General features: G+C 40.2%; 1 protein-coding gene across 2 annotated transcripts in view; it reads left to right on the forward strand.

The window, feature by feature from the left end:
* Positions 1 to 12764, forward strand: part of tmem259 (transmembrane protein 259) — a 41725-nt gene that overhangs the window by 10730 nt on the left and 18231 nt on the right. For both annotated transcript variants that reach the window (XM_039655566.2, XM_039655567.2), the window contains exons 7-9: positions 235 to 292; positions 402 to 485; positions 667 to 799. In XM_039655566.2, coding sequence (XP_039511500.2) covers positions 235 to 292; positions 402 to 485; positions 667 to 799 — 275 coding nt within the window. The remainder of the gene's footprint in view (positions 1 to 234; positions 293 to 401; positions 486 to 666; positions 800 to 12764) is intronic.

A 12764-nucleotide genomic window follows, 5' to 3' on the forward strand; every position in this document is an offset into this window, starting at 1 on the left:
TCACTTTCATAATCTAAAAAAAAATTATCAGGATATTCTTCAGAAGTGGACTTTTTTAGGATTAAATAGAGCGAGTCATATGTGTGGGTAAGTGATGACAGTCCTGTAATTTTTGTGTGGAATATTCTTTTGAGTCACTTGGACCATGGAGAGATGAGTCTTCAATATGTTGATACGACACTGAATCAAATGCAAAATCCAATCACCCACAAGTCTTTTTTGTTTCTCTTTCAGACCCTGTCCGTTTCCATGCTGCTGCGGTACTCACACCACCAGATTTTTGTCTTTATAGGTAGGCTCCCATCAGCCTCTCAGATCTTTACCACTGCATCAGCGTCTATGATCATGTCCCGAGATGAAGTTCATAAAAAGCCCATTTTTAATGATTTCCTCTGTCTCAGTGGACCTTCTCCAGATGCTGGAGATGAATATGACCATTGCCTTCCCTGCTGCCCCTCTTCTCACTGTCATCCTAGCTCTTGTGGGTAGGTAGAGATCACTGCTGGGGTTTTGGAGAGATGTTCTAATATCTGTTTCTGTCTCCTATCAACTTAATGCCTGATCTGTTCATTTATTGACTTCATACTATAATCGCATGATATTTTCTCATCAAAACATTTTATGAAGGTTGTTTGAAATTAAATGCCTTTTTTATCCCGTCTGTAGGGATGGAGGCCATCATGTCTGAGTTTTTCAATGACACAACCACTGCCTTCTACATCATCCTCATTGTTTGGTTGGCGGACCAATATGATGCCATCTGCTGTCACACCAACACAAGCAAGCGCCACTGGCTTAGGTATGTTACCTCACCAACACGGGTAAATGCCAATGGCTCAGACTCTTCTGATGTGTTACATTCATTTTGCATTTACGTTTATGCATGTGGCAGACGTGTTTGTATAAAGCGTCTTGTATTGCATTGAAGAAATACATTTTATCATGCATTTAGTTCATGCATTCCCTGGGCAAGGGACTGTGGCTAAGGAAAGCTGCAGAAGGTTTACAGTTTGATAAGTTTCACACAGACTTGGATTAATTGTGCTGAGTAGGGCCCTATAAACTTTGGATTTATTTTTTTAAATTTTAGTTTTTTCTTTACTTTTTTTTTTTTTTTCAATTTAATGGTTGAATTAAATGTAGTAAAAATAATCTCTAATTAATTGAAATCAACAATTTAACAACAATTTATTTTAAGGTAACCAAAAACCAATTTTATCAAAAACGGTGATTATCAAATGAAGGCATAACACTTTTTTTTTTAGGGCCCAAGCCCTGAAAGGGCGAAGGCCCTATTGTTTTCCTTAGGATTATTCTTTTCTATTATTATTAGGGCCCAAGCCCTGAAAGGGCGAAGGCCCTATTGTTTTCCTTCCGATTATTTTTTTTTTTTCTTTTATTTTTCTAACGACTATTCGGGCACTTTTGGGGCCCTTAACATGCTCGAAAACTCTTGAAACTTTGCACACGGGTCAGAACCCGCGGCCATCAGAGCCGGGCTGAAGCTGGTACCTGGGCGTGGCAGGGCGGCTCGTCAGCGCCCCCTGGAACGGGGTCCGAACACTTGGTCCATAACTCAAACACGCTTGTATGTAATAATATGAAACTCGGTACACATGTTGCTCTCATCGTTTCATCTATACCTCACGCTCTTACTTTTTACCCCAGCCCAACAGGAAGTCGGCTATTGAGGTTTGTTTGTAAAACGCTCGCAATGGAATGTTAAATACTCCTCCTAGAGCTTTGATCCAAGTTCGACGAAACTCAGTCAGCGTGAAGTCAAGACATTGAGGATGAAAGTTTGCGAGGGGATTTTTGATATCTCGAACGGTTTGTCCGTGGCGAGGAAACGAAACTATGGCGAGAAACGTGAAACAGGAAGTGTGTTATAACTTCAGCATACATTAACTGATCTTGATGAAACTTCAGCAGTGTGTTCGCTGTAAGAGGACGATCACATGGATGTGACTATTGTGAGTCAAAGTTATAGTGCCACCAACTGGCAGCAGGAAGTGTGTCACTTTCAAAATGCTTTGAAATCACCCTTTTATTTTTACCCGATTTGCTTCAAACTTCATCTGAATAATGTAAACATACGATAGATGTAGACCTGTGAATGGATTCTTGATATCTTTTAAACTGTTGCCGTGGCAACGCATCAAACTTTACCATTCTTATAGGATGCTTTTGAGACCCTTAGCATGCTTCAAATTACATGAAACTCGACAGACACATCACATTTATTAGCCAGTAGACATGTGCAAAGTTTCAGAAACGGGCGTGGTGAGGGCTCAGTAGCGCCACCTTTTGACAAAAGTGGGGTTGTTAGTTTTATCTACAGTTACAAAAATCGGTATGTATATTGTACTCCTCGAGCCGGACAACTTTCTAATTGACACTCATTAGCTAGGACCCACAGAAAGTCAGATATGTTTGTTTGAATGTAGAGAAAATCTCAGAATTTTGCCAGTCTCTCAGTGTCCCTCTGTGTGAGTGAGAGGAGGGGCGCCTGTCAGGTTAATTTTAACCCTTTATTTGCTGTGTGCGAATTCTCTGGCATTTTCGGGGGCCTTAACATCCTCGAAAACTCTTGAAACTTTGCACACGGGTCAGAACCCATGGCCATCAGGGCCGGGCTGAAGCTGGTAACCGGGCGTGGCAGGGCGGCTCGACAGCGCCCCCTGGACTGGGATTCGAACATTTGTCCATAAATCAAACACACTTGCATGAATTAATATGAAACTCGGTACAATTATAGATCACATCAGGCCAAACAACTTTCGTGCTCTAAGTTTTATGACAGTTCAAATGGAAGTTATTTATGAATTATGAATTATGGGTTGTTTGAATAATTGTCCTAGGAGAAATACATCAAATCACAATGCATGTGTTTACCAATCACAACCAAACTCGGTGTGCATGAAGTCAAGATATTGAGGATGCTCAATTCCGGACGGATTTTTGATATCTCGAACGGTCTGGCCGTGGCGAGGAAATGAATTTTATGACTAAAAAAGGACACATAAAGTGTGTTATAACTTTGCTCAATTTACCTACAGTTACAAAACTTACCACGTATATTGTTCTCGTCAAGCCGATCAACTTTCCAATTTAAAGTCATTCGCTCTGAGCAACAAAAAGTCAGATATTGTAGTTTGAATGGATTTATTTCCCCTGCGATTCTCTCTCTCTCTCTCTCTCTGTGTGTGTGTGTGTGTGTGGGTGTGTGTGTGTGTGTGGGGAGGGGAGGGCTGTTGTCTGTGTTTATGTGTGTGTGTGTGTGTGTGTGGGTGTGTGTGTGTGTGTGGGGAGGGGAGGGCTGTTGTCTGTGTTTATGTGTGTGTGTGTGGCTGGCTGTGATTTTTCCTTCAAGTCCTTGTCTCTAAGTCCTTGTCTTTTTGCATAACAATTTTGTATAACAATATTTTTAAATGACAAAATAGGCATATAACCCCCATCTTTTAAATGTATAGATTGCTTTAAATAAAAGTAAGATTGTATTTGTAATTGAAGTTGAATGAATTTAAAATTCATGTGCTATATTTCATTCAATATATTTGTTTTCCTTAAGATTTTAAAACACTAACTTCATTGTTATCTGAATTACAAATATTTGTTTCTGTATAAAATAATACTCTGACTAAAAACACATTTGATGTTTTTTTTTGGTATTTTTATTTACATGTATTTATGTGTGAGTGTGTGTGTGTGTGTGTATATAAAGTGCAGGGTTTTTTTTATATAAAGTAGAATTTCTATAACTATGTGTTGAACTAATAAATCACTCTTGTGTGTGTTAAACACAATCTACTTAATACAGACAACTTCATTATAAAGATAAATAACAAATCCAAAAAATATATGATTATAATCTATGACAAAAAAAGCCATTACAAACTATATTATTGGAAAATACACATTGCTCTTTGTATTGTTGTAAAATATTCATGAAAAACAAGATAACAAATATAGCTGCGAGCAGCGATGGCGGGCCCAAGCCGGAGGCACCGCAACCCCGGTTCCTTTAGTTACCTAAAGGCACCCGGGTGGCGGTGCCGAAGGCTTTGGCCCTTTCATGATTAAATGTTAAAGCGGCTTGCCATACTCTGTCATTTCGACTAGTCACAATTATGTTACAGATATCTCAAATGATAATACAAACTATCCAAAGTGTAACGACTAGACAGAAAGACGTTGTTGATATCTACAATGTTAATTCCGGACAGGCAAACTTAGCTTTTAAATGTTAAAAGGGCTTGCCATACAGGGACGTAGGCTCAGAGAGAGGCTCACCATATTCAGACCAAAATATCTGACTTCCTCTTGGTCCGAGCTAATGACTATGTATTAGAAAGTTGTACGGCTTGAGGAGTACAATGTATATACCGATTTTTGTAACTGTAGATAAAACTAACAACCAATGTAGTAGCACTTCTCTTTTTTTGATTGGCTGATGCGTAGCAGGGTCGACTGCTGAACTCCAGGCGAGACGCGCTTGATTCTCACGTGAGAGCGGCGCGGCCAGAGAAATTGCGTATATTAAATATATTATTAATAGTTTTTCCGCATGAGAAATACAATGTGTGACGGGAGTGTGAGACAAAAGACTGAAACGAGTGACTGTCATGCTCAATGCGTGACACACTACAAAAAAATATTTCACACTGACTCCACATTTAGGGGGCCACAAGGGGGTCCAAGCTTGTTGTCGCAGGGGCACTGGCCCCCCCAGGCCCCCGCCTAGAACCGCCATTGCTCACACACACACACACACACACACTTTCTCTCTCTCTCAAGAAGCAAAAACATGACTGCTAAAGGTTGTATCAGCGATGGCGGGGTAACATCACTTAACATCACGAGTGCTATTCCCTTAGGCCACGCCCCCTTGTCTCCCCAAAGTATTATAAGCAATCATGCGCATCCCGTGTGCAGAATGATGCACTTGAAGCAACACCAAGTCACAGCACGCAACGCTTCACATTGAAAAGAACATAGCGAAGGGATGGTATCTATAATCTATGCTTAGTAGGGCTGCACGATTTGGGAAAATGTCATATTGCCATTATTGAGCCAATATTGCAATTGCGATTTGCGACTCCGATATAATAAAATGGTTTCATGAGTCCAACTTGCTTGGTTCTAAAGTAAAATGCACACACAGATTAATGTTTATTTCTCAACTCAAACTAAAAACAACAACAACAATAAATGATTGATAACACCTATAATGATCAATAAACCATCAACCAAACCAACATTACAGTGATTCCATCAATTGAAAGCCATCAACTTTTTAAAAAATTATTACGCTTAAAAAAAATATATAACAGCTTTTAAATTAAGTGAACTTCAAACAATCCCCACATAAACCCATAATAAAAAACATATTTACCTGTGCCCTTCCTGTCTTAACAGGTACAGAAATTGAATAAAGTTATCAAACAGTCTGCGCTGCCTGAATCATAAATTATATATATAATAATCCTTATTAAAGCTACAAAAGTTCTTTACTCAAGATCAGTGAGTAATTTTCTAATTTCCCTTTGTTCTTTTAACTTTACTGAAAGAACGCTTTATTCGCTGCTGGCCCTTTAAGAGCACCCGTTGCCGAGACGCGGATCTCACACGCGCCTCATAGCACAACTCTTTTCATCCATAGACTTTTCTTATGTTATGAAGATACTAGACAAAATCACATTTTGGCATAATTGTGTGTGCTATTGTTCGTTCAAGCTCGAAAGAGAACTGTTTATTCTGGGCTGGCACACGGTCAGTGCATGCGCATTATGCGAGTCTCATCTATTCTAATCTAGGGCACTCACAGGCAGCTTTTCACTTCTTGTCGTGCAAAATGCGAAAAGGCATTTGAACCAATAAGAGGGGGATCTTGTAACACTAGTCAAAGGATGACAAAAAAGAAGAGATGCTGCGCTAATAGCCCTACTTTGTTTATTTCATATAAAATCGCGGCATTTTGCGTTATATAATTGCATAGGTTTGAGATCGCTATTACGACTGCGATATAATTAATCGTGCAGCACTAATGCTTAGTGTATTCTAAAGGGCAATAAACTCCACTCCAGCAAGATAGTCATTTTATGCAAATCATAGACCTTTATGCCTTATCTACAAATAAAGTATAATATTGGGAACATTGATCTTGAAGAGAGTGTCGTCGTGTTACTGTCGCAACCGAACGCGACGCGCTAATGCTGATGCATGGAGAATGTCGGACGTCACTTATAGGCTAAACTGTTTTTATAGATAAAACTATTTACATTCGGCAGTCATGAAAACAAATCTCAGATAACGGTTGACTAGGTAACAATGTGATATTTTGCGCCGGAGTTCTCCTTTAACTTACATTAGCTAGCTAACTACGAACGAGCTAACCAGATAACATTAACAAATTGACAAGCACTTACTGGGCAGAATATGGCTCTTCAAATGACGGAGGTTGGAGGTTGTCATCTGACTGTCCGCGATCTTAACGTTGCATGTCTTGCAAAGCGCTGTTCTTTTGCCATCTTGTTGTAAGAAATTCTTGAATCCAAAAGCGACGACGACCCTCGTTATCCCTCCGGCTGACATGTTGATGTGATCTGATGTAAGTGGGCGTGGTGTGCGCGTAAGGTATGAGAGGGCATGACTGAAGATCTCTGATCCAGTCATGACAGCGCTATTCTCAGCCTGCGCTCCAGCTGGATCAACTTTATTTTTTTTTACATAATTTATATATTTTATATTCAAACTGAAAACATGATGTGATTAACACTCAAGTCATATTATTACATGCAAGTGTGTTTGATTTATGGACCAAATTTTCAGATCAAGTTTATGGACCAAGTTAATTTAATTAATAAACTAATTATATAAAACTATTAATGCACTACAATTAAACTGGTTATATGCCTTTACTTATAAAAAATAAAAAACTTATTTAAAAAAATACCAGGCTTAAGGCATTTATTTTTTATGCAGGCCATACACACAGGAGTGAAATGGTTAAGACCCCTCCCCCTACAAACACACACACACATACACAGACAGGCAAAGACAGAGATGTAGGCTCAGATTAAGCAAGACCACATTCAAACAAACATATCTGACTTTCTGTGGGTCCTAGCTAATGAGTGTCAATTAGAAAGTTGTCCGGCTCGAGGAGTACAATATACATACCGATTTTTGTAACTGTAGATAAAACTAACAACCCTACTTTTGTCAAAAGGTGGCGCTACTGAGCCCTCACCACGCCCGTTTCTGAAACATTGCACGTGTCTACTGGCTAATAAATGTGATGTGTCTGTCGAGTTTCATGCATTTTGAAGCATGCTAAGGGTCTCAAAAGCATCCTAAAAGCATCCTAAAAGAAGGGTAAAGTTTGATGCGTCGCCACGGCAACAGTTTCAAAGATATCAAGAATCCATTCACAGGTCTACATCTGCCGTATGTTTACATTATACATATGAAGTTTGAAGCAAATCGGGTAAAAATAAAAGGGTGATATCAAAGCATTTTGAAAGTGACACACTTCCTGCTGCCAGTTGGTGGCGCTATAACTTTGACTCACAATAGTCACATCCATGTGATCGTCCTCTTACAGCGAACATACTGCTGAAGTTTCATCAAGATCAGTTAATGTATGCTGAAGTTATAACAAACTTCCTGTTTCACGTTTCTCGCCATGATTTCGTTTCCTCGCCACGGCCAAACCGTTCGAGATATCAAAAATCCCCACACAAGCTTTCATCCTCAATGTCTTCACTTTACGCTGACCGAGTATCGTCGAATTTGGATCAAAGCTCTAGGAGGAGTATTTCAAATAACATTGCGAGCGTTTTACAAACAAACCTCAATAGCCGACTTCCTGTTGGGCTGGGGTAAAAAGTAAAAGCGCGAGGTATAGATGAAACGATGAGATCAACATGCGTACCGAGTTTCATATTATTACATGCAAGCGTGTTTGAGTTATGGACCAAGTGTTCGGACCCCATTCCAGGGGGCGCTGACGAGCCCCCCTGCCACGCCCGGGTACCATCTTCAGCCCGGCTCTGATGGCCGCGGGTTCTGACCCGTGTGCAAAGTTTCAAGAGTTTTCGAGCATGTTAAGGGCCCCAAAAGTGCCCGAATAGTCGTAAGAAAAATAATAATAATAATAATAGAAAAGAATAATCCTAAGGAAAACAATAGGGCCTTCGCCCTTTCAGGGCTTGGGCCCTAAAAATCAAAAAGATAAATTATTTTAGATATAGCCATGTTTTAAATGTATAGCAGAGATGTTAATTGAGGCAGCAACATACAAACTTTCTAGAACAACATGGACCTGGATAGCTGGTTTTTATGGAGGACAGTGAAGAGGAAGAGGGTGCAAATCAAACAGCTCATTCTCAGACTACACAGCAAACAGCTTAAGTTTTTAGTGCTTTGTTTGAGGTTTTTAGTGCTCTGTCCTATCTATTATCAACATATAATAGATGGAACAGAACAAGAAAGGCAATTAATAATCTGTCATTGCGTCACTGCATTATGATATGAAAGGCTCAGTACAGTGTGGCACAAAACGCTTATGCGCATCCCGAGTAGAGAATGATGTGCTTAAAGCCACATGGAGTTACAGCGCACAGCGCATCGAGTCCGCATTGATGCAAGCTCTACAATACACTTCTTTTTGATAGTCAAAGCGGGGGTTACGTTTTTACACGTCGTACAGAATAACCCTAAAGGCACCAAGGTGGCGGTGCCACCGGCTTTTTATTAAATATAAATATAGCTGTGAGCAGCGATAAAGGGCCAAAGCCGGCGGTACCACCATCCCGGTGCCTTTGGGTAACTAAAGGCATCGGGGTTGCGGTGCCACCGGCTTGGGCCCGCAATCGCTGCTCGTTATTATTAGGGCCCAAGCCCTGAAAGGGCGAAGGCCCTATTGTTTTCCTTAGGATTATTATTATTAGGGCCCAAGCCCTGAAAGGGCGAAGGCCCTATTGTTTTCCTTAGGATTATTCTTTTCTATTATTATTATTATTATTTTTCTTACGACTATTCGGGCACTTTTGGGGCCCTTAACATGCTCGAAAACTCTTGAAACTTTGCACACGGGTCAGAACCCGCGGCCATCAGAGCCGGGCTGAAGATGGTACCTGGGCGTGGCAGGGGGGCTCGTCAGCGCCCCCTGGAATGGGGTCCGAACACTTGGTCCATAACTCAAACACGCTTTTATGTAATAATATGAAACTCGGTACGCATGTTGATCTCATCGTTTCATCTATACCTCGCGCTTTTACTTTTTACCCCAGCCCAACAGGAAGTCGGCTATTGAGGTTTGTTTGTAAAACGCTCGCAATGCTATTTGAAATACTCCTCCTAGAGCTTTGATCCAAATTCGACGATACTCGGTCAGCGTGAAGTCAAGACATTGAGGATGAAAGCTTGTGTGGGGATTTTTGATATCTCGAACGGTTTGGCCGTGGCGAGGAAACGAAATCATGGCGAGAAACGTGAAACAGGAAGTTTGTTATAACTTCAGCATACATTAACTGATCTTAATGAAACTTCAGCAGTATGTTCGCTGTAAGAGGATGATCACATGGATGTGACTATTGTGAGTCAAAGTTATAGCGCCACCAACTGGCAGCAGGAAGTGTGTCACTTTCAAAATGCTTTGATATCACCCTTTTATTTTTACCCGATTTGCTTCAAACTTCATATGTATAATGTAAACATACGGCAGATGTAGACCTGTGAATGGATTCTTGATATCTTTGAAACTGTTGCCGTGGCGACGCATCAAACTTTACCCTTCTTTTAGGATGCTTTTAGGATGCTTTTGAGACCCTTAGCATGCTTTAAATTGCATGAAACTCGACAGACACATCACATTTATTAGCCAGTAGACATGTGCAAAGTTGCAGAAACGGGCGTGGTGAGGGCTCAGTAGCGCCACCTTTTGACAAAAGTGGGGTTGTTAGTTTTATCTACAGTTACAAAAATCGGTATGTATATTGTACTCCTCGAGCTGGACAACTTTCTAATTGACACTCATTAGCTAGGACCCACAGAAAGTCAGATATGTTTGTTTGAATGTAGAGAAAATCTCAGAATTTTGCCAGTCTCTCAGTGTCCCTCTGTGTGAGTGAGAGGAGGGGGGCTTGTCAGGTTAATTTTAACCCTTTATTTGCTGTGTGCGACTTCTCTGTTATTTTCGGGGGCCTTAACATCCTCGAAAACTCTTGAAACTTTGCACACGGGTCAGAACCCATGGCCATCAGGGCCGGGCTGAAGCTGGTAACCGGGCGTGGCAGGGCGGCTCGACAGCGCCCCCTGGACTGGGATTCGAACATTTGTCCATAAATCAAACACACTTGCATGAATTAATATGAAACTCGGTACAATTATAGATCACATCAGGCCAAACAACTTTCGTGCTCTAAGTTCTATGACAGTTCAAATGGAAGTTATTTATGAATTATGAATTATGGGTTGTTTGAATAATTGTCCTAGGAGAAATACATCAAATCACAATGCATGTGTTTACCAATCACAACCAAACTCGGTGTGCATGAAGTCAAGACATTGAGGATGCTCAATTCCGGACGGATTTTTGATATCTAGAACGGTCTGGCCGTGGCGAGGAAATGAATTTTATGACTAAAAAAGGACACATAAAGTGTGTTATAACTTTGCTCAATTTACCTACAGTTACAAAACTTACCACGTATATTGTTCTCGTCAAGCCGATCAACTTTCCAATTTAAAGTCATTCGCTCTGAGCAACAGAAAGTCAGATATTGTAGTTTGAATGGATTTATTTCCCCTGCGATTCTCTCTCTCTCTCTCTCTCTCTCTGTGTGTGTGTGGGTGTGTGTGTCTGTGTGGGGAGGGGAGGGCTGTTGTCTGTGTTTATGTGTGTGTGTGTGTGGCTGACTGTGATTTTTCCTACAAGTCCTTGTTTCTAAGTCCTTGTCTTTTTGCATAACAATTTTGCATAACAATATTTTTAAATGACAAAATAGGCAAATAACCCCCATCTTTTAAATGTATAGATTGCTTTAAATAAAAGTAAGATTGTATTTGTAATTGAAGTTGAATGAATTTAAAATTCATGTGCTATATTTCAATATATTTGTTTTCCTTAAGATTTTAAAACACTAACTTCATTCTTATCTGAATTACAAATATTTGTTTCTGTATTAAATAATACTCTGACTAAAAACACATTTGATGTTTTTTTTTTGGTATTTTTATTTACATGTATTTATGTGTGTGTGTGTGTGTGTGTGTGTGTGTGTGTGTGTGTGTGTGTGTGTGTGTGTAAAGTGCAGGGTTTTTTTAGATAAAGTAGAATTTCTATAACTATGTGTTGAACTAATGAATCACTCTTGTGTGTGTTAAACACAATCTACTTAATACAGACAACTTCATTATAAAGATAAATAACAAATCCAAAAAATATATGATTATAATCTATGACAAAAAAAGCCATTACAAACTATGTTAATGGAAAATACACATTGCTCTTTGTATTGTTGTAAAATATTCATGAAAAACAAGATAACAAAAATCAAAAAGATCAATTATTTTAGATATAGCCATGTTTTAAATGTATAGCAGAGATGTTAATTGAGACAGCAACATACAAACTTTCTAGAACAACATGGACCTGGATAGCTGGTTTTTATGGAGGACAGTGAAGAGGAAGAGGGTGCAAATCAAACAGCTCATTCTCAGACTACACAGCAAACAGCTTAAGTTTTTAGTGCTTTGTTTGAGGTTTTTAGTGCTCTGTCCTATCTATTATCAACATATAATAGATGGAACAGAACAAGAAAGGCAATTAATAATCTGTCATTGCGTCACTGCATTATGATATGAAAGGCTCAGTACAGTGTGGCACAAAACGCTTATGCGCATCCCGAGTGGAGAATGATGCGCTTAAAGCCACATGGGGTTACAGCGCACAGCGCATCGAGTCCGCATTGATGCAAGCTCTACAATACACTTCTTTTTGATAGTCAAAGCGGGGGTTACGTTTTTACACGTCGTACAGAATAACCCTAAAGGCACCAAGGTGGCGGTGCCACCGGCTTTATATTAAATATAAATATAGCTGTGAGCAGCGATAAAGGGCCAAAGCCGGCGGTACCACCATCCCGGTGCCTTTGGGTAACTAAAGGCATCGGGGTTGCGGTGCTACCGGCTTGGGCCCGCAATCGCTGCTCGCAGCTATATTTATTATTATTATTATTATTTATACGACTATTCGGGCACTTTTGGGGCCCTTAACATGCTCAAAAACTCTTGAAACTTAGCACACGGGTCAGAACCCGCGGCCATCAGGGCCGGGCTGAAGATGGTACCCGGGCGTGGCAGGGGGGCTAGACAGCGCCCCCTGGAACGGGGTCCGAAAACTTGGTCCATAAATCAAACACGCTTGCATGTAATAATATGAAACTCGGTGCACATATAGATCTCATCGTTCATATATACCTCATACTATTACTTTTTACCCCAGCCCAACAGGAAGTCGGTTACTTAGGGTTGTTCATAAAACACTCGCAATGGAATTTGAAGTACTACTCCTAGAGAATTCAAACACACGGCACGAAACTCGGTCAGCATGAAGTCAAGGCATTGACGATGAAAGTTTGCGAGGGGATTTTTGATATCTCGAACGGTTTGGCCATGGCGAGGAAACGAAATTATGGCGAGAAACGTGAAACAGGAAGTGTGTTATAACTTCAGCATACATTAACTGATCTTGATGA

The sequence above is a fragment of the Pimephales promelas genome, chromosome 21 (genome assembly GCF_988280905.1).
Source record: "Pimephales promelas chromosome 21, fPimPro1.hap1.1, whole genome shotgun sequence".
NCBI classification, from domain to species: domain Eukaryota; kingdom Metazoa; phylum Chordata; class Actinopteri; order Cypriniformes; family Leuciscidae; genus Pimephales; species Pimephales promelas.